The 24,615-nt window shown below is 51.8% G+C and overlaps 4 protein-coding genes across 8 annotated transcripts in view; 2 read left to right on the forward strand and 2 right to left on the reverse strand.

Moving 5' to 3' along the window:
* Nucleotides 1-329: 329 nt before the first annotated feature.
* HPDL (4-hydroxyphenylpyruvate dioxygenase like) lies at nt 330-1,696 on the forward strand. The gene has a single exon (XM_032877617.1). It carries the CDS (start codon nt 416-418, stop codon nt 1,529-1,531), a length of 1,116 nt encoding a protein of 371 aa, XP_032733508.1. The 5' UTR covers nt 330-415; the 3' UTR covers nt 1,532-1,696.
* Nucleotides 1,697-2,334: 638 nt separating this feature from the next.
* On the reverse strand, nt 2,335-9,888 carry MUTYH (mutY DNA glycosylase). 2 transcript variants are annotated; one of them, XM_032877619.1, is made up of 16 exons: nt 9,775-9,888; nt 6,404-6,524; nt 5,700-5,848; nt 5,571-5,610; nt 5,375-5,448; nt 5,196-5,237; nt 5,049-5,120; nt 4,840-4,953; nt 4,658-4,755; nt 4,435-4,579; nt 4,292-4,355; nt 3,947-4,138; nt 3,707-3,843; nt 3,470-3,622; nt 3,231-3,272; nt 2,335-2,521 (listed from the first exon to the last, which is right to left on the reverse strand). In XM_032877619.1, the coding sequence occupies exons 2-16, from the start codon at nt 6,516-6,518 to the stop codon at nt 2,390-2,392; spliced, it is 1,569 nt and encodes a 522-aa protein (XP_032733510.1). In that variant the 5' UTR covers nt 6,519-6,524; nt 9,775-9,888; the 3' UTR covers nt 2,335-2,389. The 2 variants fall into 2 exon arrangements, with proteins under 2 accessions (XP_032733510.1, XP_032733509.1); XM_032877618.1 differs by lacking the exon at nt 9,775-9,888 and having other exon boundaries at nt 5,700-5,845.
* TOE1 (target of EGR1, exonuclease) lies at nt 9,838-13,480 on the forward strand. The gene is made up of 9 exons (XM_032877624.1): nt 9,838-10,086; nt 10,829-10,977; nt 11,067-11,107; nt 11,241-11,337; nt 11,460-11,618; nt 11,872-12,131; nt 12,332-12,491; nt 12,572-13,241; nt 13,286-13,480. The coding sequence occupies exons 1-8, from the start codon at nt 10,035-10,037 to the stop codon at nt 13,190-13,192; spliced, it is 1,539 nt and encodes a 512-aa protein (XP_032733515.1). The 5' UTR covers nt 9,838-10,034; the 3' UTR covers nt 13,193-13,241; nt 13,286-13,480.
* An 822-nt stretch (nt 13,481-14,302) lies between these two features.
* Nucleotides 14,303-24,615, reverse strand: part of TESK2 (testis associated actin remodelling kinase 2) — a 138,305-nt gene continuing 127,992 nt past the window's right edge. For all 4 annotated transcript variants that reach the window (XM_032877620.1, XM_032877623.1, XM_032877622.1 and 1 more), the window contains 7 exons: nt 23,316-23,462; nt 17,084-17,166; nt 16,753-16,837; nt 16,417-16,500; nt 16,131-16,217; nt 15,314-15,431; nt 14,303-15,042 (listed from right to left, as the gene is read on the reverse strand). In XM_032877620.1, coding sequence (XP_032733511.1) covers nt 14,321-15,042; nt 15,314-15,431; nt 16,131-16,217; nt 16,417-16,500; nt 16,753-16,837; nt 17,084-17,166; nt 23,316-23,462 — 1,326 coding nt within the window. In that variant the 3' untranslated portion in view covers nt 14,303-14,320. The remainder of the gene's footprint in view (nt 15,043-15,313; nt 15,432-16,130; nt 16,218-16,416; nt 16,501-16,752; nt 16,838-17,083; nt 17,167-23,315; nt 23,463-24,615) is intronic.

Raw genomic sequence — 24,615 nt, forward strand, 5'->3', positions numbered from 1 at the left:
GGTGCCCGAGGGCATGGCCCATCAAGAGGCTCTGGGAAAGGGCAGTCCTGCGTCCCCGCTGTACCCTTGGCGACACGGTCTGCATGGGAGGGGAAGAGTGTGAGCCGCGGTCCCTGGCGCCGCCCCTTCTCTCCGGCTGCACCCCAGCTCTGGCTCCACGTGGTTTTCACCACTGGCCCCGCAGACCGGATGGTCCCAACGCTGCTCGGGATTGGAGAGGTCGTGGCGGAGAACTGCGAGCCCCAAAGGAGTGAGTCTGTGACTTCCTCGGAAAAGAGGGAGGAACACGCTCTGCGGGAAAACTGGACTCCACAGGCTTCCGACGACGAACCTTGGACGGAGGGTCCGGGAGTCCTGAAAAGCCAGGTGAGCGGCCCTAGGGGAAGGACAAGCCAGGGTCATCATCCGGACCGCCATGGCCGTGCACGCCCGTCGTCTGTGCCACATTGCCTTCCACGTGCCCGCGGGGCAGCCCCTGACCCAGGATCTGCAGCGTCTCTTTGGTTTCCAGCCCCTGGCGGTGCGGGAGGCAGAAGGCTGGCGGCAGTTGGCCCTGCGCAGCGGCGACGCGGTCTTTTTGGTGAACGAGGGCGCAGGGCTGGGGGAGCCGCTGTACGGCCTGGACCCACGTCATGCTGTGCCCAGCGCCACCAACCTGTGTTTCGACGTGGCGGACGCGGGCGCCGCCGCCCGGGCGTTGGTCGCGCAGGGCTGCAGCGTGCCGGTGCCCCCGGTTAGCGTGAGGGATACGCAGGGCACAGCGACCTACGCTGTGGTCCGCTCGCCCGCGGGCAACCTCAGCCTGACACTCCTGGAGCGTGCGGGCGTCCGAGGGCCTTTCCTCCCAGGATTCCAGCCCGTATCCTCTGCAGCCAGCCCAGGCTGGGTCAGCCACGTGGACCACCTGACCCTAGCCTGCATCCGTGGCAGCTCCCCCACACTGATGCGCTGGTTCCACGACTGCCTAGATTTTCGCCACCTTCCACTGAGTCCAGGTGAGGACCCAGAGACAGGCCTCGAGGTGACAGCAGGATCTGGGCGAGGGGGACTGAAGCTCACCGCCCTGCAGACCCCACCAGGCAGTGCTGTCCCCACTCTCGTGCTGGCTGAGACCCTACCGGGGGCTTCTAGTGGACAGGACCAGGTGGAGCAGTTCCTGACCCGGCACAGGGGACCAGGACTGCAGCACGTTGGGCTCTACACGCCGAACATTGTAGAAGCCACTGAGCAGGTAGCAGCAGCTGGGGGCCAGCTGCTGGCTCCTCCTGAGGCATACTACGAGCAGCCAGGCAAGGAAAGACAGATCCTAGCTGCTGGGCATGAGCCTAGCCTGCTGGCCCGACAGGGGATCCTGCTGGATGGCGATGAAGGCAAGTTTCTGCTTCAGGTCTTCACCAAGTCTCTCTTTCCAGAGGACACCTTCTTCCTGGAGCTGATTCAGAGGCAGGGGGCCACAGGCTTTGGCCAGGGCAACATCCGGGCCCTATGGCAGTCAGTGCAGGAGCAAGCCACCAGGGACTGGGAAGCCTGAGGAAGGTTGCGGCTGGTTTCAGCCTCCTGTACTGGAGCACAGGGCCAGCTGAACTGAGAAACACCTGCAGAGGCTTGGGGTGGAGGGCTTTGTCTCCAGTGGCCAGTTATGGCCACCATGTCTTCAGTACCTACCAGAACTTGAAGCTCTCACTGGGGTCCAAAGAGGTGGGATTTTTTTTTTACTATGAAATGTTCTTACGTAGTCTATAACTAACATAAAGAATGATAAAGGAATTATAGTAGGAAATAGAACTTACCAATACTTTTGAACCATCTTTGTGACCTTCTCTGATCCCATTTCTCTCCACCATATCCCCCAATTTTATGATTATTAACCCTTGATTCACTGTATTGTTTCACTACATATGAAACAATACAGAAATAAATTTAGTGTTTAAGGTAGGAATTTAAGACAGAACAAATCCTCCCATTTCCCTTCTCCCTAGGGAGCAGCCTCTGTGGGTGGGGAGGGCTTGGGTCAGGGCTGAGCCCAACCACCTGCTCTAGAACAATACCACTGCTCCAGTCAGAGCTGACCAGAGATCTGGATTAAGGGTGTTGGGCCTCAGGCAGGGGGCCCACTGCAGCTGCTTTCTTCCTCTCTCCTGGGGGCTGGGGGAGGACAATAACTCTGCACAGAACACTCACCTCCGTTTGCCCCAGGCTGGCTGGGAGTGCAGGCAGCGGAAGGCAGCACCAAGCAGGACTTCACACTTTCCAGGCCCCTCTGAGGGGAAGAATGAGTGGGCTAGGGAGGAGGTGGAAAGACTCCAAAAGGACTATAAAAATAAGCACTTTATTTAAAAAAAAAAAAAAAAAAAAACGGATTCTCAGGAAGTGGGGGCTTGCAGAGGCGTCACTGGGCGGTACTGTTGAGGTGGGGTGCATCCGTGGGGAGGTGAGGCTGGAAGAAACTATCCAGGACCTGCTGGCCCGGGCCGGGCCTTTTCCGGCTGGATGGAGTAGACACTGGGGACCGTTTGGAACCCTGTGCAGAAGCCAAAGGAAGGAGCCACTCAGGGGGCAGCAGAGTGTCCTCTCCTGCCCCCCTCACCACGGCCCTGATACAGCTCAGGTTCCTGTCTGAACGCGGTAAAGCTTCCAGCCGGTCTCCATTATCTACACCTTCGGTCAGCTCTGAATGGCAGCCCAATGTAGTCTCCCTAAGATACAAATCGGACCCCTCTCTCCACCAAAAATGCTTTCGTGGCCTGGTGCCCCTGGCCCTGACTGGCCTGCGCAGGCCCTGCCTATCAAATGTGTCCTTGCACGCGGCACGCCGAGTTACACCAGCTTTGCTCACACTACCCTGGGGCCTGGTAGGAACATTCTTGCTGCAGACTCCCCTCCCAGACCTGGAGATGATGATTCGTTTCTTCAAACCAGATTACCAGCTCCTGCTTCTAAGCAGCCTTTCCTGATCTTTGCCTCCCAGACAGAACGGAAAGCTCTCATAAACCACAAAACCTAGTACAAGCATTTTTTACACACCTGTGACCCTATTGTCTCCATCATTTGTTCTTATTCTCCACCCCGGATTCCAAGCTCTAAGGTCTCCAGGGAAGAACTATTACTCTGCTGCCCACAGCCAAGTCTGGAGGGGATAATGTTCACCCAAGCACGTGTCATTTAACTCACTGAAAACCCGTGGGTTCAGGGCTGGGGAAAGATGGCTGGGTGAGGGCCAAGAGACTCACCTTGCGGGTCCCTGGCTGTTGGCCCTCATACACACGGAACACCTAGCCAAGGAGAGGGGGAGAGTGCAGGGCTGGCATCTTAACCCCAAAGAGCCAAACCCCTGTGGTCTCAACTTCATGCCCCCCACAACACATCTGTTTAAAATATGCTTTTGTGTTTCCCTGTTTACATGGTAATAGGTTCACAAAGAACATACAGGAAACACAAAAAAGTACAAGGAAGACAACACAGGTAGTGCCTTTTTCATAGCGGTGGAGACAGCAGCAGTGTGAAACTCCTCGCGGGTCAGCCAGCGAGCGCCAGATGGCGTGATGGTCACCGGGGTCTGCCCGTCCAGGGCCAGACTGTATACTTGATATGTCAGCTTGATGTGAGAGAAGGTGTGGACCACCTGGAGGGAGAACCAAGGGGCTGAAACAGGCCCATGAATGTGCCCACAGAAGCCAAGACCCCGCCCCTCGCTTGGGTCCCTCACCTGCCCCTGGTGCCGGAGGTGGGTGGCTGGGAGGGGCCCAGCCCAGTGCTGAAGCTCCCGTAGCAGGGCTTCGCGCTCACATGGCCCGGAGGGCTCTGTAGTCACACACGGGAACTCCCACAGCCCTGCCAGCAAACCTGAGAGAAAGGGCAGCCAGGTGTGGCCAGGCGTTAGCTGTCGACTCCTCCATGTCCCCCTTGGTGCTCCTGCCACCACCCTGGGCTCCGAGGATGTAGCTACCTGAGCTGGGCCTCTGCACCAGCAGAATTCGAGGACCTCCACGGGCCCTGGGCTGCTCCAGAACACAGACGGCAGAGCACTCCTCCCTGGGGGGCCTGCGGCTGGCTTTTCTGGGGAAGTTGGTCACTCCCAGGGTCTGGTCCCAGGGCTCCGTGGGAGGCGCACACAGCTGGCACTGCCCCGTGCTGGGAGCTGGGAAGAGAGAGCCCCAAGTGCTGCTCAGGCCCCGAGAGTAGGCCAGGGCCCAGCTCCACAGAGTCTTATTCGGGGTGTAGGACAAACTGGAATGAGGCTTCCACAAGCAGGTCCCCAACACTGCAGTAAAGGGCTGGGGCTGGCACTCACCGCACTCCTCCACGTCGGGGCTGCCTGGCAGGTTCTGCAAGGCCAAGCGCTGTTCCCGCTCCACCTAAGGGGCATGAGGCAGATGTCATGCAGCAGGGGCTGCCATCTAGGGCCCCTGCCTGCCCTTTCCCCAAATGGCTCACCCTCCAGTGTGCACGGCACAGGCTCTGCACTGGGCACTGGCTGCAGCGTGGGTGCTGTGGGGTGCACACTGTGGCCCCCAGCTCCATGGCCGCTTGGTTTGAGTCCCCTGGCCGGGCAGGGTCTACCAGCTGCTGGGCTAAGCTCCTACAAGGGAACGTGGCTGTGAGCCAGAGACACTTTGGAGACATCCTTCGCGGTCTCCCCATGACCCCGAGATCCTACCAGAGATGCTGGGAGACGAGGGTGCTGCTGGGATCCGCACCAATGGCTCGGACTCGGCACAGGACCCGTACGACATTCCCGTCTACCACACCAGCTGCCTGGCACAGAGGAATCCAGGGGTTAGCCTGTTCTGGGAGGAAGAAGGGTGGCACGCACCAAGCCAGGGTGGGCTGGGGACTCACCTGTCCAAAGGCAATGGAGGCAATGGCTCCAGCTGTGTACCGCCCCACGCCAGGCAGGAGCTGCTGCAGGGTCTCTGCTGTACGTGGCACGTGGCCCCCTAGCTCCTCTACCACCTGATTGCAGGGTCCGGGGAGGCTCTAGGTTATGAAACACCTGAGGCCCTGGGCCTCACCCCCTTACCTTACCTTACCCCCTGTCACTCCCTCACCTTCCGGGCTCCCTCCTGCAGCCGCCGGGCTCGAGAGTAGTAGCCCAGGCCCGCCCAGAGCTGGTTGACCTCCTGTGGGTGAGAGCAGAGAGATCAGTGGTCAGTCCTCACTTGTCCCCATTCCCCCCACCACAGGGTGACTCTTACCTCCAGAGAAGCACTGGCCAGCTCCTGCAGCGTTGGCCACTTCTATAGCTCGAAAGCAAACAAAAAGGAGCAAGCCCAAAGTCAAGGGAAGTGGAGGAAACCTTCTTCACCCCTACCCCAAAGGCTGGGCTCTCTCTGGGGTCTGGCTCATGACCCTCCCCTTCCTTCCCTGGAGTCACCTGCATCCATCGGGTATAATAGTCGATCACCGTGGCAACCTGGGTCTGCTGCAGCATGACCTCTGAGACCCACACTGGGGGAGAGGGGTTGGCATGAGGGCGTGGACGACCTGCCCTGCTCCCAGCACACAGCCCCTAGACCCCAGACCAGTAGGCATCCAGGCAAAGCAGCTCAGGTCCCAAGACATGCACTCACCAGCATATGCCCGCCTGTCCAGGTCCACCTCCCCCTCCGCCTGCCAAAGCAGTCCCAGGAAAGGAGTCAGTATGGAGACCACTGGACACCCACCTCCCACCCTGCTGTCCCTGTCCCTCGCCTGCTTACCCGCCTTCTCCAGGGTAGGTCCCGCTTCTCTCGGTCGTACCAGCTCAGGAGCTTCTCCCGAAAGACTGTGACCTCAGCTGTGTCTCTGAAGAGATGGTACGGGGAGAAGGCCTGCAACACCACCTCCTCCTGCCGCCTGGTCAAGTCTGCTGGGACCACAGGAAACTCAGGTATCGTCCCTGCCTAGGCCGTGCACCAGGTACCCAGGGCACTGCAGCCTGGCTGCTCCCACTTGGGTGTCCCCTCCCCCCAACCCCGTGCTTAAGCTTTGGATCTGAAATCAGACCAGAATTCTCTAGCTGTATGTAACCTGAGCCAGATTTCCAGCCTTAACTTGCCCAGGGTGGCACCGCCGCCTGCTTTGACTCTGGGTCACAATGAACACCCAACAGTTTCAGCCAAGCATAACGTATACGTGTGCAGCGCTTTCCCATTTACAAAACATTTTCAGGCTCATAAACTCAATCGATCCCATGAAAGCCACAAGAGGAAGGAAATGCGCAGAAAACCGCTCCCTTTCACTGGTAAGAAAGCAGCCGTTCAGGGCTATCATCCCAAAGTGACACAGCAAAGTCAGAAGAGACCTTAATTAGTCCCTTAAGGTCCTGACACATAACTGTGCTCCCTTCCCAGCCCGAATCTCCCTCCCTTTCATGGCCAATGAATCCAGCATCTTCGTCTTTGACTAGGACTGAGCTCCTCACCATTTGGGGTAGAAGGCTTGACCCGGCTGCTGCTAAGGACACATTTCTTCTTTCCCTCCTGGCGGGATGCCTGCTTCCTGTGATGACCCCTCACAGCTGTTCGTGGCTTCTTCATGATGGCCTAGAAGAGAAAGGCCCAAAGTGGTCAGTCACAATGAGGCTGAATCTTGGGGCCCCACAATGGGTATAACAGCCACCTCCCTCTCTGCAACCCTCATGATAGAGTGTCTAGCTTTCCTCACTCTCCAGATGCTCATGGGTTCGCTCTTGGCAGGCTGTGGCACTGAGGGATGACCAGCAGGGCTGAGTTTCTGCAAGTGACTTCAGAGAGACCAACATAAGCGGAATCTTGGAGACACGCAAAAGAAGAGACCAGGGCTGGGCTGGGCAGGATACACCTGTGTATCCCAGATGCTCACTCTATGTGTGGACACATAGTCACACATGTGACTCTATGTGTGGACAGGGGCTTATGAGGTGTGTCTAGAAGCACGCGGCGGGCAGAAGTTTATCTGGTAGAGATGCAGCACATGAAACAGCCTTGAGCCATCATGTAGTCCGAACCTCCTTTCTACAGAAAGGAGAAACCAAGGATCAGAGATGGGAAAAGATTGGCCTGAAAGCAGACGGCAAGTTGGGGTGGTGGCAGTGGTGGTGGGAGCGGATGTGCTATTTTTATTCCTAATCTTTTCTTGTAGTAAACCAAAGCTGGCTGCCCACTGGTAATAAGAAATTTATCTGGTTGATGTTCATCACTCCCTTACTGTTCTTTTGGTTAGTGAGGGCTTATTGTGTGCCAGACCCGATGCTAAGTTAAGCGATTTCCCCCTCCATCTCCAGACAACGTCATTAGGTATATGCTTGTATCACCTCCACTGCAGTTATGAGGAAACTGAGGCTTCTAGAGATGAACCAACCTGTGCACCCAAACCCAGAAGGTCTGCCTCCCGAGACCACACTCCTGTGCTGTGCTCCACCAGTCCCTGCCGAGCCCCTGCTTCAAACTCTTAAAACCTCTCTTCATCACCTCATTTTCATCAAGAGCTTCCTTCTTCCTTCAGAGAAAAGTGAATGCACAAGCTTCCTGTCCTCTGCACTTACCTGCATTCTCCCGCTCCCTCTCCTCCGGATATGAAACAGTGGTCTCTCCCAAACGCACTGAGCTCAAGGTCCTGCTCCTTTATTCCTTTTACAAAACCCACTCTCCTTCCTTTCCGAGCCAACCTATGGTCACCAAACTCATTAACTCCACAATTCATCCTACAATCTATTTTCCAAAGAGTAAAGCCGTCTTTTAAGACACGATCGTCTCATTTTCTTACTTAAAACCTTCAATGGCTTCCTACTAATTCACTGAGTAAATATTTATGTAGTGCCTATGTGCCAAGCAGTTTTAAGTACTTGGAAACTTCAGTAAATAAAACACCAAAGGTTCCTGTCGTTATGGAGCTTATATTCTAACGCGGGGAAGGGGGAACAATAATAATTAAATTATATAGGATGTTAACTCATAAATACTAACACAAAGAGAAGATGTAGAGTAGGTGAAGGGGATAAGGAGTGGTGATGGTGGAATGTTGCAATTTTATTTTTTAAAAAGATTTTATTTATATATTTATTTGACAGAGAGAGTGAGAAAGCACAAGCAAGGGGAGCAGCAAGAGGGAGAGGGAGAAGCAGGCTTCCCACTGAGCAGAGAGCCTGGTGTGATGGGGGGGGCATTAATCCCAGAACCATGGGATCATGATGTCAGCCAAAGGCACACGCTTTACGACTGAGCCATCCAGGTGCCCCCTGGAATGTTGCAATTTTAAAGCATATGGTCAAGGTGGGCCTTATTAAAGTGATATTTCACCAGTGATTTCAGGCAATTGAAGGAATTCGCCAAAGGCATCCTACAAAGGAGCTAGTGCAATGGCCCTAAGGAAGGTGCCTGGTGTGTGTGTAGAATACTAAGGAAGCCAGTGTGGTTAGAATGGACCCAGGAAGGATGAGCAGTAGAGGAGGTCAAAGAGGTAAAGAAGGTAGGGGGCACAGGATCTCTAAGTACCTTGTAAGCAATGGAGGACTTTGGCTCTTACACCCATTGCTCTGAGAACCCAATCCTCTTAACACAGTCTTGTAGGCTCCAAAGATCCCCACTTGCCTCATCCCCTCACTCACTATGCTCCAGCCATATTTGCCTTAATAGTTGCTTCAATCTCCCACATATCTGTCCGCCTTGACATCTCACCCAATCCTTTTTCTCTATTTGGACAGCTCTTACCCTGTTCTTCACCTAACAGTTACTTACTCTTTCAGGTCTTCCCCCCCCCCCCCGGCCCCTTTTTAAAGATTTTATTTAATTATTTGACAGAGAGAGAGAGAGAACAAAGCAGGGGGAGCAGCAGAGGAAAAAAGCGGGCTTTCCACTGAGCAGGGAGCCCGATATGGGGCTCCATCCCAGGACCCTGGCTGGGATCGTGACCTGAGCCAAAGGCAGATGCTTAACTGACTGAGCCACCCAGTCACCCCATTCTTTCAGGTCTTGACTTAAATGTCCAAATCAGCCCCCCTCCCCTAGTCTCACAATCTTATGTAATTCTTCATTCTTTCCCTCTTATACTAATTGTAATTTCACATTTATGTTTCTTTGATCAGTGTCCGCTTACCTGACTTGACTACAAAACTCCATGAGCAAAGACTGAGTCTCTTTTGTTGACTATTGAGTCCCCAGTGCTGAGCACAGTGCCAGGTAAGTTGTATACAACAAGCACTGTTAATTAACCAGATGAAATATAGTAAGAGGTTTCTTTCTTTAGAATGGGGGAAATCCAGTGCTCGCTTCGGCAGCACATATACTAGAATGGGAGAAACCAAACGATACTGACTAATGATGAAAAAGACTCAGTGGAGAAAGGTTGAAAATGAACTAGAAACAGTAAATAAAGAAAGAGCTGAGACTCCTTGATGGGAACCGGAGCCCGGGAGATAGAACCGGCCTCCGGTAAGGGCATGTCGCTCACGGTATCAGGATTCAAGTGCAATCACCCTGGAGGTCAACTGTACCTCCTGTCCGGATTATTGCAAAGGCTTCCCTGCCAGTCGGTGGTTCAAACCCCTCTGGCAGCCTCGTCTCGAGTCCCCCTACCCGCCTTTTCACTTCCTGGAAGTGAGGTCTCCATTCTGCTTGTGAATTTACCTATTCCCATTAGATTCTTCTTTCTCCCTACACTGCCCTGTCTGTGCCTAACTCCTGGGCGCGCTTCAGGCTGGCCCAGGCAGCCTCCCCGCAGCTGGGGGCCGCCATCCCCACCCCGGGTCCGCGTGGATGAAGACCGCATAAAGCCGCCGCTGACATTCCCGCTCGGAGAACGCAGAGAACGCATTACCTCTCGTTCAGTCTCCCGCGCCCGGCTTCCGACGCGCTCCAGGGGGCGTGGCTCCGACCGCACGGCGCCAGCCAATAGGTCCCCGCGCGCGCCGGGCCGCCTCCTCCGTGCCAGACCCCGGAGGTGTGAACGGAAGTCCACCCGTCGGCGACTCGGAGGGCGAGGCCCCGCCCCGTCCCCCACCGCCGGAGCCGCGCGGAGAGCAGGCAGGCGGAAGCTCCGTGTACCTACCAACTACTCCGGCGAGGGCGCGCGGTGTCATGGCCGCCGACAGTGGCGATGGCGCAGCCTCAGCCCCAGCGGCTCCTGACGGTGAGTGGCTTCCGAGGGCTTCCCGCCTTAAAACCCTGTGCGCTCCGGAGAGGGGAAGGCCTCGAGCTCTCGGCTCTAGAAACTAACGTTCAGAGGACCAGAAAAGAGCCACGAGGAGACTACAAATCCCGGTGGGCAGCGCGGCTCGGGCTGCGGGAGCCTGGCGCGTTGAGAGCAGTCGGGGCGGATAGGGGCGTGTCGGGAGGTGTAGTCTAGAGTCCTGGTTCTGTTGCGTGGCGTGGGTCCGAAGGAAGTGGAATGTATTGGGAGCTTGGCTGTGAGAAATTATTTATGAGGCTCTGGAGGGTACTAGTTACCGTTGCTTGTGGCTCCTGAGGCCCCGTGGGAACAGTACTATGGAGCTTTTGGGGGCATTAAAGGAGTCGCATTCCTCAAGCCCTGAGAAGGATTTCCTGCGGGATGTGGGAAGAAGGAACCTCGCAGATCGTTTATCCAGCGTTCCACTTCTAAAGATTGTGGTGCTGTGGGGAGAAGTAGTTTTCCCAAAGTCTGACGTAAACCACTGAAGACGCCGGCCTTTCCCCCCCCAAATTCAGAGCACTGCTCACCCTTAGGCCTGTGTGTAGAGCACATGTAATACAAAGGCTTGGAGGACAGAGGTGCTATTTCTTGCCTTAATGGAAACTGCCCCCCAACATTCCACCCCGAGCCATGGCCTACACCTTGGTACCTGTTGCTCCGGGCCCCTGCCCCAGCATTACCATCCACACTCTCTCCTTAGCCTCAGACGGTGTCAGCAAAAGCACAAAATCTGAGGAGAAGCTAGCAGTCCAGGTGCCCGTGGTGGATGTGCAGAGTGACAACTTCAAGGAGATGTGGCCATCCCTCCTGCTGGCCATAAAGACCGCAAGCTTCGTGGCTGTGGACACGGTAAGGGCAGGGGATTGGGGAGGGCAGGTAGCTGTGCAAGGGCTGGTGCTGGGAACCTGACACAAGACTCTCCCTTTACACACTCCCAGGAACTGAGTGGGCTTGGGGACAGGAAGAGTTTGCTGAACCAGTAAGTATAAGCCCTGATCTTAGTGCCAGCCTTGGCAAGAGGGGCAGACTTCATCCCTGGAGTAGAAGTCACAGTCCTGGGTGGTTTGAGGGCTAACTCTCAGCCACAGCCACCCCCTAAACCCAACCCCAAGGTGCATCGAGGAACGTTACAAGTCCGTGTGTCATGCAGCCAGGACCCGTTCTGTTCTCTCCCTGGGCCTTGCCTGCTTCAAGCAGCAGCTAGACAAGGTATGGACTCATCTTCCCATCCCTGCTCTGTGCCGCGGGGAAGAGGGTTGAGATCCCAGAGAACATCGGGTGTGCGGTATTTCTATCCCAAATCCTGATGTAGCAGATCCTTTCTCTCTCAGGGTGAACACTCCTACCTGGCTCAGGTGTTCAATCTGACCCTGCTGTGCATGGAAGAGTATGTGATAGAGCCAAAGTCTGTGCAGTTCTTGGTACAGCATGGCTTCAACTTCAACCGGCAGTATGCTCAGGGTATCCCGTACCACAAAGGCAATGACAAGGTAGGTCTCCAACCTTGACACTGCCCCTTCTGTGATTTCATTTCTTCCTAACCGGTCTGGGTACAGGAAGATGATCTGCTTCTTAGGGAATATGGGAAATCACTAGGGATAAGGCTAGGGAAACGAGCCTGATCCACAACAGACTAGCATAGGGAGCGAGAATTTTCCAGATAGGGGCGCCAGGGATGAGTGTTGTGCAAAAGAGGCTCCCTACAGGACTGTCCTTCCCGATGACCCCTTTCTTTCCACCTAGGGTGATGAGAGTCAGAGCCAGTCAGTGAGGACACTGTTCCTGGAGCTAATCCGGGCCCGCCGGCCCCTGGTACTACACAACGGTCTCATAGACTTGGTGTTCCTGTACCAGAACTTCTATGCACACCTGCCCGAGAGCTTGGGAACCTTCACTGCTGACCTGTGTGAAATGTTCCCAGCCGGCATTTATGACACCAAATATGCTGCTGAGTTTCATGCGCGCTTCGTGGCCTCCTACCTAGAATATGTTTTCCGGAAATGGTGAGGAACTGGTTCAGGTTTAGGGGTGGGGCCTGGTATAAGCCTGACTATTTCATTCATTTAAGGTATTTATTGAGTGCCTACCATGTGCCAGGCACAGTATTTGGTGCTGAGTATTCAGCAGTAAGCAAAACTGACAAAAACCCTATTCTCTTGGAGTTTATAAGCTAGTGGGCCAATACCCTCTTACGCTGTTTCAGTGAGCGGGAAAATGGGAAGCAGCAGGCAGCTGGCAGCCCACACCTGACCCTGGAGTTCTGCAACTATCCTTCCAGCATGAGGGCCCATATCGACTACCGTTGCTGCATGCCCCCTACAACCCATCGCCCTCATTCCACCAGCGTCTGTGACAACTTTTCGGTGAGAGCAGCCACCCACTTCTTGGGGGAGGGGAGGTTCTGATGCCTGGAACGCCTCTCTAAGCCTTTTCCTACCTCTAGGCCTATGGTTGGTGCCCCCTGGGACCACAGTGTCCTCGGTCTCATGATATTGATCTTATCATTGACACCGATGAGGCTGTGGTGGAGGACAAGCGGCGACGGCGGCGACGTAGGGAGAAACGGCGGAGGGCTTTGTTGGGCCTGCCTGGGAAACAGACCTCTGAGGAAACTGAGGATTGTCCTCCAGTGAAGCAGGTCTGTGGCGATGGCCTCAAGGCTGAAGAAATGGAGCAAGAGGTAGCTGAGGATGAGACTAGGACCCAGCCTGGCTTGGAGCAAGGTCACAAAAATGACTTGGAGCTGGACCTTAAAACAGCAGGGCCAGAAACAGCTGATACAGCTACCCCAGAAGCGCCAGGGAGTCAAGCCAGTCCTCACCCAGTGCCTGGGGATGGACTGCATCGCGCTGGTTTTGATGCCTTTATGACAGGTTACGTGATGGCCTATGTGGCAGTGAGCCAAGGACCCCAGCTCTGTAGCTCTGAACCCTGGCTACCCGAATGCCACAACAAGGTATACCTGAGTGGCAAAGCTGTACCCCTCACAGTGGCCAAGAGCCAGTTCTCCCGATCATCCAAAGCCCACAACCAGAAGATGAAGCTGGCTTGGGGCAGCAGCTGACCCAACTTCCGCCTAGCACTCAAGGCCCAGGAAGAGTACTGAGAGTGGAACAGAGGTGTCTGGGTTCCTCTAACCTGCAAATGTTCTACTCCCACCTTCTACAGAGCTGGGGGTTTGGGGTTGGTCCTGGCCTGGACCACCACCTTTACTCTAAAGGGTAAGGAACAAGGGTACAAGTAAGGAGGCTGACCAGCACCTGTAACACAGACTTTATTTACTTTTAAATCTGAAAGTGTCTTGGGAAAACGTATTACCAAAAAAACAACAGAAACAAGTTATGAAAATATTTGACCAGCTTCATCTTTGGTTATTTCTTATTGCGGCTCTGTAAGGACAGACTGTTCCCGTGGCTCCAGCCAGAGCAGGAAGGGAAGAAAATCCGCCTGTGCATAAGCCATTTAACCACCTGGGTGTATCACATGTTGACAAATACATAGAGCAGGCCCTGAGGCCTACAAAACCGGCCCCACTCCCAACCACAAGGTTGAAAGTTTCTGGGGCAGAACATTAAGACTCCTTCATAAATATGAAAATAGATTAATCAACTGGAAAAGATCTTTGAATAGGTTAGCTAAGAGCCATGACCACCACGCTGCCTCACCCTCCCCTTGCATAGAAATGTAGTGATGTGGTCTGACTATGCAGTAAGTGCAAACAGCAATTATTCAAGTGTCTTAGACGTCCTGGCAAGAAGCTCCCCGTTCTTCAGGTCTGAGAAATAGCCATGCCTTTTATGGCTTCCTGGTTAGCTCCAGGTTCCATCCAGTAGCTTATATGACAGACCTGGGGTGGGAGAAGAACCTGGGGTATTAGCTGCCTGCCAGCTCAAACCAGAACTAAGAGTCCTCTGGTCCTGTTTGGGGAAGTGCAGTGGGAGTTGGGTGGGAGCCAGAGCTCCTTGCTGGATTTCAGAAGCTTTGTATCAGCTGTTGGCCCTGCCTGGGAAGGCCTTTCACTGCTGCCTCCCCTCTCATATACAGCCTTTGGGCACTTGGGAGCCCCCAGATTGAGCCTGGCCTGGCCTGCCTGCTCTGTAGGCTGCAGGGAAGAGTCGAGGCCGTGCACCAAGGGGGCCCTGTGGCTTCAAGTGAAGGTCCACCCCCAAGGTGAGCTGGGGACTAACCCCTCTCACCCATCCTGTTTTCCCTGGGTTTTCAGGCCTATGCCTGAAACAGAGAAAGGGACTGGAGCCAAGCCTCTTGGCCTTTCTTCTTCTACCTCCATTTCCTCAGAAGCACCTGCAAGGCATGAACTGGCCCCCTGGGGCCTGGGCCCCAAACCATTTTCTTCCTGGGGACTGGAGCAGTCCATGGCTTCGTGGGCTGGAGCAGCTTGGAGGGCAGAGGTTCGGAATGGCGGGATCTCTCTCACTCTGTACTTGAGACTACTGAGGCGTGGTGGGGGCCCATCAGATAGTGATTCTTCTCGGCCAACAAATGGACAGGACTCTCGATGCAAGAACTCTGGCGAACCAGGCAAGGAACGCCACCGGCGAGCAGGTGGGGCCAGCAGGTCCTGCCAGTCAGCCACAGGCAGAGTTCCAGGCCCTGGTGCGTCCAGGTCAAATACCAGGGAGATAACAGATTTGCTGGGCAGGTCAAAGAACTTGACCTTGCCACCCTTGAGGTCCTGGCGAGCACTGAAAGGGTTGATTTTGGGGGTGCGGGCAGCACCATCTCGTGGCTGGTAGTATGGGTCCAAGACATTCACTGTACGTGGGGGCTTATGGGAGAAGATGTCTGATTGGCTTCGAGACAACCAGATAGTACGTCTTGGGCGTGGGGACTTGGGAGGGATCTTGTCATCCAGTGTGCTCAGTCGCTTCACCCCAGGTCCTTTTTCCAAGGGTCCTGAAAAACAATGAGTCAAAACAGGCTTACTCACATTAATCATAACAAACAGAAGTGACACCTTGTGCCACAAAGCATTTAACCAATGAGAAAACTCAAGAGAGGCCATATGCCGAGTCATATTTCTTAGAGTCCAGTACTTTTTCCATCATTCCCTGCCCCTCTGCCTTTCTTCTGGACGTGAGGATCCTATAATCAGCCCTAGAGAAGAAGGCCCCACATCCTAATTTCTTCCCTTGGAGTCACGTGGAACACTGGTCTAATCTCTTACCCTTGGCTGTGGACTGCAGTTTCCTGTCTGTCTCCAGCTCTTCTTCCTGTAGATGGCTCAGAATTTCCTCCAGGGTCTTCCCAATCTCCACGAAGGATGGGCGCCGTTTGGGGTCCATCTGTAGTTATCCACACCAACCATTAGCCCTGTCCTCCTATCTTCCACCCCAAGGATGGCATTTGAGTCTGTTTCTGGCATCTTCTAAGATTCAGATATGCAGCTAAGAGATCTTTTCTAAAGGTCCCAGACCATGAGGGTGATTCTCAGAGCTAAGGTCAGGGAAGATGCTGTTGTCTTATACCCACTCCTATCAGTACCCTTTCGGTATGTGTCTTATCCCCTTGATGTGCACAGAACCATCCAAAAGGGTATGGTTACGTTGGTTTGTTCTGTTTTTGCTAACATGTTTCTGGGAGTTACCTGGATAAAGCCCAGCTACCCCTTGGTCATGACAGGTAGGTCCAGTCCCCAGAGCTGTATAAAATGAAGGCTATCAAAAGCCCTTCCCATAGGCCTTAAGGCCAGCTGGACCCAAAGTCCAACTGAAACCTGACCGGAGCTCTGTTGAGGTCCAGGGTAAGAGACGGTGAGTCTACCCTGCAGGCTGAGGACTGTATAACACCAATTTCCTTTTCTTGGTCCACGGCTCTGGACAGTCTGTCAGGCCTGGAGGAGGGGCCATGGGCACTGCTATTCGTCAGTGAAAACGAGGCTCCTCATGAAGCTAATTAGCAGCCTGTCCCTACAGTCCTAACTAGATGAAAGGGGTTCAGCCAGCCCCTGACCAAAGCTGGGGGGAGGGGAGGGAGATACTCACATTACAGCAGTTGAAGGTGAGCTGCAGAAAGTCTGGGGGACAGTCTCCCACCATATGCTGGAAAGCATCATAGTCTAGCCCGAAGTTCTGTGGATAGGTATGGTAGGGAGGGGACACAGAAGACCAGTCATTAATCTCTCCATCCATCCTGGCCTGCTTAGGAGAGGCTGAGAATTGCCCCTAAAGTAACTACACAGTTCCAGCAACTCCACCCTGGGAACAACAGTTCCAGAGCTTCAAAACCAGCCCCATCCCACTGGCACTGTGCCCTATGCCTGCAGCTCACCTCTGTGCGGGGAAGACAGTCCGGATCAGCCTGGATGCGGGCGATGATCTCACAGAGGATGATACCATAAGAGAACACGTCCGCCTGGTGGGTAATGAGACCTCGGTTTCCTTCTCAGTGGAGTGAGAAGTGGGGTTTCTCCCCCTCAGGTCCACCAGCGCAGGCCTGCGCCCTACTGTCTGCATTTCATTCAGTTCATTTACTGGGCAGCTGCCGAGTACCAGCCCGGTCTTAGCAGGATATAGCTCCCCACCCGGAACATACAGGTTGATCCTGGATACTTTCTGCTAAGAGTGGATTCTAAGGAGTACCAGGCCCCGGGGTCCCCAGACTCACCTTTTCATTATAGGGCTCATCTCGGAGAACCTCAGGTGCCATCCAGAATGGTGAGCCCACCACGGCCAGCTTTTCACTCCCCATGCTGTGGGGTGGGGGTGGAGGGGAGATTATATGGAAAATGAGCTTGCCACTGGCTGGCGTAATGGGATACCTGACCACTGGGAACTCCTCTCCCTGAAGGGGAGACGTCGTAGAAGGCACTAAAATTGACCACATTTAGGGAGCTGGGACGGAGCTGTGACCAAGTTCTGGCCTCTGGGGAAGAAGCTGGAGCTTTCCTTTTGCTTCGGTCCCTTCTGTGACCCCAGTACCAATTAGGACTACCCACCTGACATCAGGAATCTTCTCAGCCAGGCCAAAGTCAGCTACCACTGCAGAGTAACCATTCTCATCCCTCCTTATCAGGCAGTTCTAGGGTTCCCAAAGAAGAAGACAATGTGGCTCAGAAGAGGGACCACCCAGCCATAAGGTTACCACCACCCCTCCCTTCCACAGGGTACCTTGGCGCTCCTCTTGGTGAAACAACACTCTTAGCTGACCCCAGTGGTCAGACTTGGGGGTTCTGTCACCCATGGGAGATGGCTCAGGCCTGGATCTTGGGTTCCTGCCCTAAGATTCATAGGATTCCAACAAATATTTATCTTTGCTTTCTATATACTAAGCCTCAGTGAACAGACATCTTTGTCCTCTTGGAGCTTACAATCTAGTAGAGGAAGACAGACTATCAGGCCCCTGGCCTTCCATTCTCTTTTCCTCAGAATGCAGAGATCCAAACACTAGCCTGACCTTGCCAAGTAATGTAAGCGTAAAACAAGCATTCAGGCCTGCACTACCTTTCACTGCCCACAGGATCACAACCAGCTTCCTCTCAGTCTATGACCTGGCTCTAACCAACTGACCTCCCCCCACCCCCCTGCTGTTCTTATGCACACGTCTCCATCCAAACTTGTCACAGACAACCTGTACTCCTAAAGCCTGAACAGCTCCTTCAAGCTTTTGTTGTTGCTTATACAGTTCCCTTCCATTTGGAATGTTCTCCCAACTCTCCTTTTCATGTATTTTTAGGTATTTTAAAATACATAAAAGTGACCTTTCCACACTGTCATTACCACACTCTCTCTCTTCTCAACTCCTTTAACTCCTCCTCTCTGCCACTTCCTCTTATAGTCTAGCAGAGAACAGGTTCTAGTTCAGGCCTTGCCTCCTCACAGCACTCAACTGGTGACAGAGGCTCAGGATGTGTTCACTGAACAAGAGAAAGGATGAACCCAGATGACTTGTAAATAAACACTAATCAGCAACCAGCTCTCCCCAAACAGCTGCATTCAAAATAGCCCTACAGGGGCGCCTAGGTGGCTCAGTGGGTTAAGCCTCTGCCTTCGGGTCAGGTCATGATCCCAGGGTCCTGGGATCGAGCCCCACATCAGGCTCTCTGCTCAGCGGGGAGCCTGCTTCCTCCTCTCTCTCTCTCTCTGCCTGCTTGTGATCTCTGTCTGCCAAATAAATAAATAAAATCTTTAAAAAAAAAAAATAGCCCTACACACTCACTCACTCAGGAGGCACCTCCCTCCACCCCCTTTCTCCAGAGGCAGGAGAGAGTAGGGATCCTGGGCTCAGGGACATCTGTGGGGCCAGCAAGGCCCTATCTGACCCAAACCTGCCCTCCCTCCTCCTCACTGGGCTTGGCATGCAGTTGCTGAGGCAGAGCCACATCACCTCCCGCTTCCTCCACCGCAGGTACGAATGACTCCCTTTCTTTGGCCTCGACGTGATCATACTATTCTCTCCCCGCGCTGGAAGGAGCCTGTGATTTCATCGTCTCCTACCCTGGGTCCCAGATGGACATGCACCGTACCTGGCTTCCAAGCAGGACCATCCTTGTGCTTGCCGTGGCTTTGGCCCTCCCATCAAGTTGTGCTGCCTCAGCACCCCTGAGCCCCCCAACTATCACTGTGAGAGGATGGGCCTGGGCCAGCTATTGCCTATTGAAAAGCCAAAGCCCAGGCTACAAGACACAGGCTTGTGAGGCAGTATCAGCTCAGATCGGTCACGTTATTTTCCCCCCTCCTCCCTTTTCACCAACAACTCAGGCTCCTGTCTCCAAGGTTCAGTCTAAAGTCCTACTTACTATTTGCTTTATAGCCCTCAGAAACAGCCCCATAAATTCAGCCTGGGAGCAGCAGATAAGGAAAAAAGAATATGGTTACAGTACACTATCCTTGTCAAAGCTGTGCGGTTTCTGCCCCAGCTTCACATTCATGGACATCTACTGTCCGCTCACTGCAAACCACCCACGTAGGGGTAAGTGACTTCATAGTAGTTTCTGTGAACAGCTGAGAAATGGCTAAGGCAGGGATGATTGGGGCCCCACAATATGGGACATAGTTACCCAGTTTGTCTCTCATCTAGAGGGTGACTCCTGCACCTTGTACGGCTTCTCACAGCCAATAGCTGGCACGGGAGCCAAAGACAAAGATGGGATACTGTACACCAAAAGAGCCAGACTTTTGGAGCCTGTATCTGAGGTGATAAGGAAAATGTGGAGGAACCCTGCTGGATTAGCCCCTGTGGGATTTACCAGAAACTCCCAGCCTGCCCTTAAGACCCTGCCATTAATGGGGTCTAGGCTAGTGAGGTATGGCTGGCCACACTTGCTATTTTCACTTCCTTATCTCCCACTCATTCCTCATCGGTTTCTGCTGTGAGTTCCCCCAGAGGATACAATGACTTCTATGGCATTAATTTCAATAGACAAAATTAGTTCTTATATACTTGATCTTTCTGCTGCTGACATTGCTGATTACTTCTTTCAACACTTTTTTATGTGATTCAGGAATCATATTAACACTGGACATGCAGGGGCACCTGGGTAGCTCAGTCAGTTAAGCATCTTGCCTTCAGTTTGGGTCATGATCCCAGGGTCCTAGGATGGAGTCCCACATTAGGCTCCCTGCTCAGTAGAGAGCCTGCTTCTCCCTCTCCCTCTGCTGCTCCCCCTGCTTGTGCTCTCTCTGCCTCTGTCTCTCTGACAAATAAATAAATAAACTCTTTAATAATAATAATAATGATAATAATAATAAAAAATATGTTCCAAATCAGTCCCTCCTTCTTCATTCCCACTACCCTTGCATTAGGTCCTCCTCATTCCTCCCCTGAATATTGCAACACTCCTGTAACTGGTCTCCCTGGCCTGGTCCAGGCTTTATCTCTATTATTCACCTTCCTCATTCCTGCCAGCATGACCTTAGTAAAATGTAAATCTGTGTTATTCCCCTATTTAAAAGCCATCAATGACATATTGTATGATTCCATTTATATGAAATGTCCAGAATGAGCAAATCCATAGAAAGTGAAAATGGATTAGTGGTTGCCCAGGGCTGAAGGGAGAAGGGACTAGAGTGTGGGGCTTTCATTCTGGAATGAAGAAAAGTTCTGAAATTAGATAGTGGTGGTGGCTGAATATACTAAAAGCCACTGAAATACATACTTTGAAAGGGTAAATTGTGTTTTATGTGAAGTATATCTCAAAAAAGCTGAGTGGCTTTCTCCATTTCCCATCTAGAAGATTAAATAAGCCACACAATATATGATCAGAGTCCTCTCTTTTCAACTCTTATTCCCTACCACTCCTCCCTCCCAGTCTGCACATCATAGAGTTCATGCCACTATGCCTTCGTTTGTGCAATTCCCTGTGTCTGCTCTGGTCTAGAATATGACATCCAGCATGTGTACTGATAATAATTAAACTAAACTAGTAAGTATAATTCAGTTTTCCAGATTCAGTTCAGCCCCCATCTCCTCTGAGAAGCCTGCTCTGTACCCTTAGGTTGGGTTAAATACCCTTTTTTCAAAGTATCCTATGCATCGCCCTCTCTGTAACATTTCCCATCTACCATGTTATAAAGAAAGTCTGTATAGTCCCTTCCCATGGCTAGAGACTATAAGCTTTAGGAAAGCAGTGATGTCTTAAGAAGGAGATGGCCCAGAGAATACTTCCTAGCCTCTTGGGTAAGGGAAAGATTGCCTACTTCTGTCTATATGGCATCCTAAGATTACAAAACATTTTTCACAAGCACAGTCAAAACAACATTGTCAGGTGAGCAGATCTAAGATTTTTACATTTAAGATGAGAAAAATGAAGCTTACAACTGTAAGTGGTAAAGACCCAGGTCTCCTAAGGGTTCTCACATGACACTGACCTCCCCAGAAAGAGGCTGAAAAGCTTTCCCCTTTTATAATGAAGCAATGTAGGCTTCAGCAAGATCATGGCAGGAGCAATGTAGTCTTAAGAGAGCAGCAGGGGCCCGGGGCCGTGGAGAAGGCAGCACTATGTGCAATACCGTAAAACCCCTCCATTTGGGACTCCAGCCACTATCTCAAACATCCAAAGGCATCTAGTACAATGCTTGCATTTCTCACCCAACTTGGACATGGCCCCATTATAACTAGGTGGCTACAAAATACAAATATGAAGCTCAGACCACTGTGGGGTTCTGAAGAAGCCAGACCAGTTTTCATGCTGTTTGGAATATAAGGTCCACTACATATAGAATGAAGAATGCTTTATTCAAAAGTGTCTTTGGGGTGCCCTGGGTGGCTCAGTTGGTTAAGTGTCCAACTTGACTTCGGGGTCATAATCTCGGGGTTGTGAGACTGAGCCCCAAGTCAGGCACCATGCTGGGCATGGAGCCTGCTTAAGATTCTCTCTCCCAAACCATAAGAGACTCTTAATCTCAGGAAACAAACTGAGGGTTGCTGGGGGAGCTAGGGATAGGGTGGCTGGGATGGACACTGGGGAGGGTATGTGCTACAGTGAGTGCTGTGAATTGTGTAAGACTGATGATTCACAGACCTGAACCCCTGGAACAAATAATACATTATATGTTAATTAAAAAAAATAAAAAGATTCCCTCTCCCTTGGCCCTCCCCACTCCCTCTGGTGGGGTGGGGGGAATGTATCCTTGCCTAGAGTAAGCAGTAGACATAAGGGAGGCTCAGACAGACTTCCCTGAGGGGAAAGGTTTCTGATTTCCAGGCTCAAAAAGGAGCGTAGGCCCTACAGCTTCCTGGCTTCTGTTCCTCTGTGTCCGCTCCCCTATTAAAATGCACCACACTAGAGCAGAGAGACTTCTATGTTTGCCTCTTCAGTGACGGAATGATCCCATTCATCTCTGTGTCTCAAACCTAGCACAGACACACAGAAACGGCTTAGCAAAAGTTTATTTGAAAGTTTGGGCAGATAACTGAACAACTGGGCTTCTTTTCATATGTGTCAAAGGCATACAGTAATCATACATTCAGCTCTCCACTGTGGGGACTGAGCTGACAAGGGACTCAAAGGGGTCTTATGACTTATGAGATCATAACCTGAGCGGAAACCAAGAGTCAGACACCCAACCAACTGAGCCACCCAGGCGTTCCTCCACTTGCCATCTTAATGCTGCTTCAGTAACAGTGCAACTGACTACAAAAGGCCCTGCCACACCCAGGGGCCCCACATCCACCTCCCCAAAGCTATTTTCTCTGCAGTAGTTTATAAGCCAATTGCCAAGGTCCCTTAGGGGCAGTACTGCTGTTTGGAACACAAGAACCGCTGTCGTGTGAGGTAACCAAGGACTTACCGTTCTAGGCCTTATTGGCTCTGAGAGTACAGCTTGCTTGTGTCCCCTTTGCAAACTTCATCTTATAACAAGCTCCCTCACCCCTCCTTCATGACAGAAGGGGTACAGGAGTCTGGTATGCATATCTATATGTGTGCATGTGTAGGTGTTGCGGGTGGAGAATGAAATGACAGCTATTCTTGGACAAGTACAAAACTCCTCTATACCTCTCTAGAAGACTTTAAATCAGCTCTTGCACAGAAGTCCTGTTAGATGGCTTATAGTTCCCACATCAATGATCAAATAATACTATTTATATAAGCCTGGTTATGGTGGTGTCCTGGGCTACTTGGCCCTGAAGTGCCTGCCTTGTAGCATGGCCAACTTCCTCTAAAAGCAACTATTTTCTAACCTAGTCACACAGCAATTTGGACAGCAAGAGACTAGCTGATGCCAAAGAAGAACTGGCAGAAGGGCAGAAACTCAATCACACAGATAGAAAATGGGTCAGTACATTATAGCCCTCAAAACCTGCACTCAAATGACAAAAGCAGTGAACTCCTGCTCTCAGTTAAGAGCTACCTCCTGAAGGCTGTGAAAGAGACCTCTACGACACAGGCCCCCAATTTGCAATGATTGCTGTCACTCCTATAGGAGAGGAATCTCTTAACCCTCCCATGTCACCTGCTTCTGCAACACTCATTCAGACTGGGTCAAGGATTAAGATTCTTAAGATATATATATTGCCTGGCTCAACACTAAAAGGTACCTGCTGTGAGCCAACACTGGCTTTCTAAGGACTAGCTGTACAGAGTAGTAAGTTATATTCTCTGTGACTAAATGATAAATCTATATGAGATCTTCATCATTTCAAAGCTCATTAGTGACTGGTTTCTTAACATAGCTTTCTGGTAACGGAAGACAGTGTCTCAAAGAGTTGTGCAAGGAAAGCCTTCATACCTTAGATGTGAGGTCCCGATGGAAAATGCCTTTGAAGTGAAGGTAGCTGAGGCCCACTGCTATGTCATAGGCCAGTTTCACCCTCACAGTCCAGGGCAAATGCAGGTTACTGTCTAGCAACTGCTCCAGGTTTCCAGAGTTGATATACTGCAAAACAAAAGGAAAAACCCAGCCACCATTTGTCAGAAATGTTTAGGCTGGTGGTGAAACCATTAGAGAATAAACACCCAGAGAATAGAGATTTCATTTAAAAAAAAAAAAAAAAAAGAAGAAGAACAGAGATTCCATGTTTTTTAATTTATTTTAAGTTACTGAGGGTTTATTCGGCGCACAGGCACTATGGTAGGTGCTGCACACAGAGGCCCTTTCCTTTGCGGAGATGACAACAGCTTTGTACAGGTACAACAGCACTATGAGCGCAGAGGATAAAGTTACAAAGTCAATCTGGGCATGTCAGAGGAAGCTGCACAGAGGAAATAAGGAATTAAAAGGATGACCTGGGGGAACAGGAAAGAAAGACAACGCATACAGAGGGAGCAGTATATGCAAAGTTATAGATTAAGTGCCAGGTGCATTCAGGAAATAATTTACTCAATATGGCCAGAGTGCATGAAGAGTAGAAACAGGTGAGGCCAATATACTTTGCTATGGACTTTATCCCGTCTATCAGACCAAAATAAGTCCAAAATAAGAGCAAAATACTCATCTTTACTTTTCAAAGAAAAGATTTTTTTTAAGCAATCGTATGATTGATGGATTAGATAGATTATGGAAATGGGTAAATAGGCAATTATTGTGATAATCCTGGTGAAAGAAGGGTGCATCGGTTAAGGCAACAGATGAGACACTGGAACAGAGCAAGATTCAAGACATACTTATATGGCAGAATTGAAAACAGACAGACACACACAAAACTTGATGACAGTCTGGATTGGGGGGATGAGAGCAATGAAAATCTCTAGGTTTTTTTTTTTTTTTTTAATATTTTTATTTATTTATTTGAGAGAGAGAGATCACAAGTAGACAGAGAGGCAGGCAGAGAGAGAGAGAGAGAGAGGGAAGCAGGCTTCCTGCTGAGTAGAGAGCCCGATGCGGGACTTGATCCCAGGACCCTGAGATCATGACCTGAGCCGAAGGCAGCGGCTTAACCCACTGAGCCACCCAGGCGCCCTGAAAATCTCTAGGTTGATCCCGGGCTCCTGGATGCCATTATTAATAGCCACACAATAGACAAAAAGACAGGTTTTTAGAAGGAGCAGCAAGGTTAAAAATAGTGAGGTCGGCTAGGACATGTTGAGCT

The sequence above is a fragment of the Lontra canadensis genome, unplaced genomic scaffold (assembly GCF_010015895.1).
Source record: "Lontra canadensis isolate GAN:19392208 unplaced genomic scaffold, GSC_riverotter_1.0 scaffold60, whole genome shotgun sequence".
Classification (NCBI taxonomy): Eukaryota; Metazoa; Chordata; class Mammalia; order Carnivora; family Mustelidae; genus Lontra; species Lontra canadensis.

Bases quoted from the DNA above. Each gene is read 5' to 3' on its own strand.
- HPDL (XM_032877617.1), top strand. From the start codon at position 416: ATGGCCGTGCACGCCCGTCGTCTGTGCCACATTGCCTTCCACGTGCCC.
- MUTYH (XM_032877619.1), bottom strand. From the start codon at position 6,518: ATGAAGAAGCCACGAACAGCTGTGAGGGGTCATCACAGGAAGCAGGCA. The intron at 5,849-6,403 runs GTGAGGAGCTCA...CTGTGGTCCCAG, and splicing joins CAAGCCTTCTACCCCAAATG to CAGACTTGACCAGGCGGCAG. The intron at 4,580-4,657 runs GTAGGATCTCGG...GTTCCCTTGTAG, and splicing joins CTCGTCTCCCAGCATCTCTG to GAGCTTAGCCCAGCAGCTGG.
- TOE1 (XM_032877624.1), top strand. From the start codon at position 10,035: ATGGCCGCCGACAGTGGCGATGGCGCAGCCTCAGCCCCAGCGGCTCCT. The intron at 10,978-11,066 runs GTAAGGGCAGGG...ACACACTCCCAG, and splicing joins GCTTCGTGGCTGTGGACACG to GAACTGAGTGGGCTTGGGGA. The intron at 11,108-11,240 runs GTAAGTATAAGC...CCCAACCCCAAG, and splicing joins AGGAAGAGTTTGCTGAACCA to GTGCATCGAGGAACGTTACA.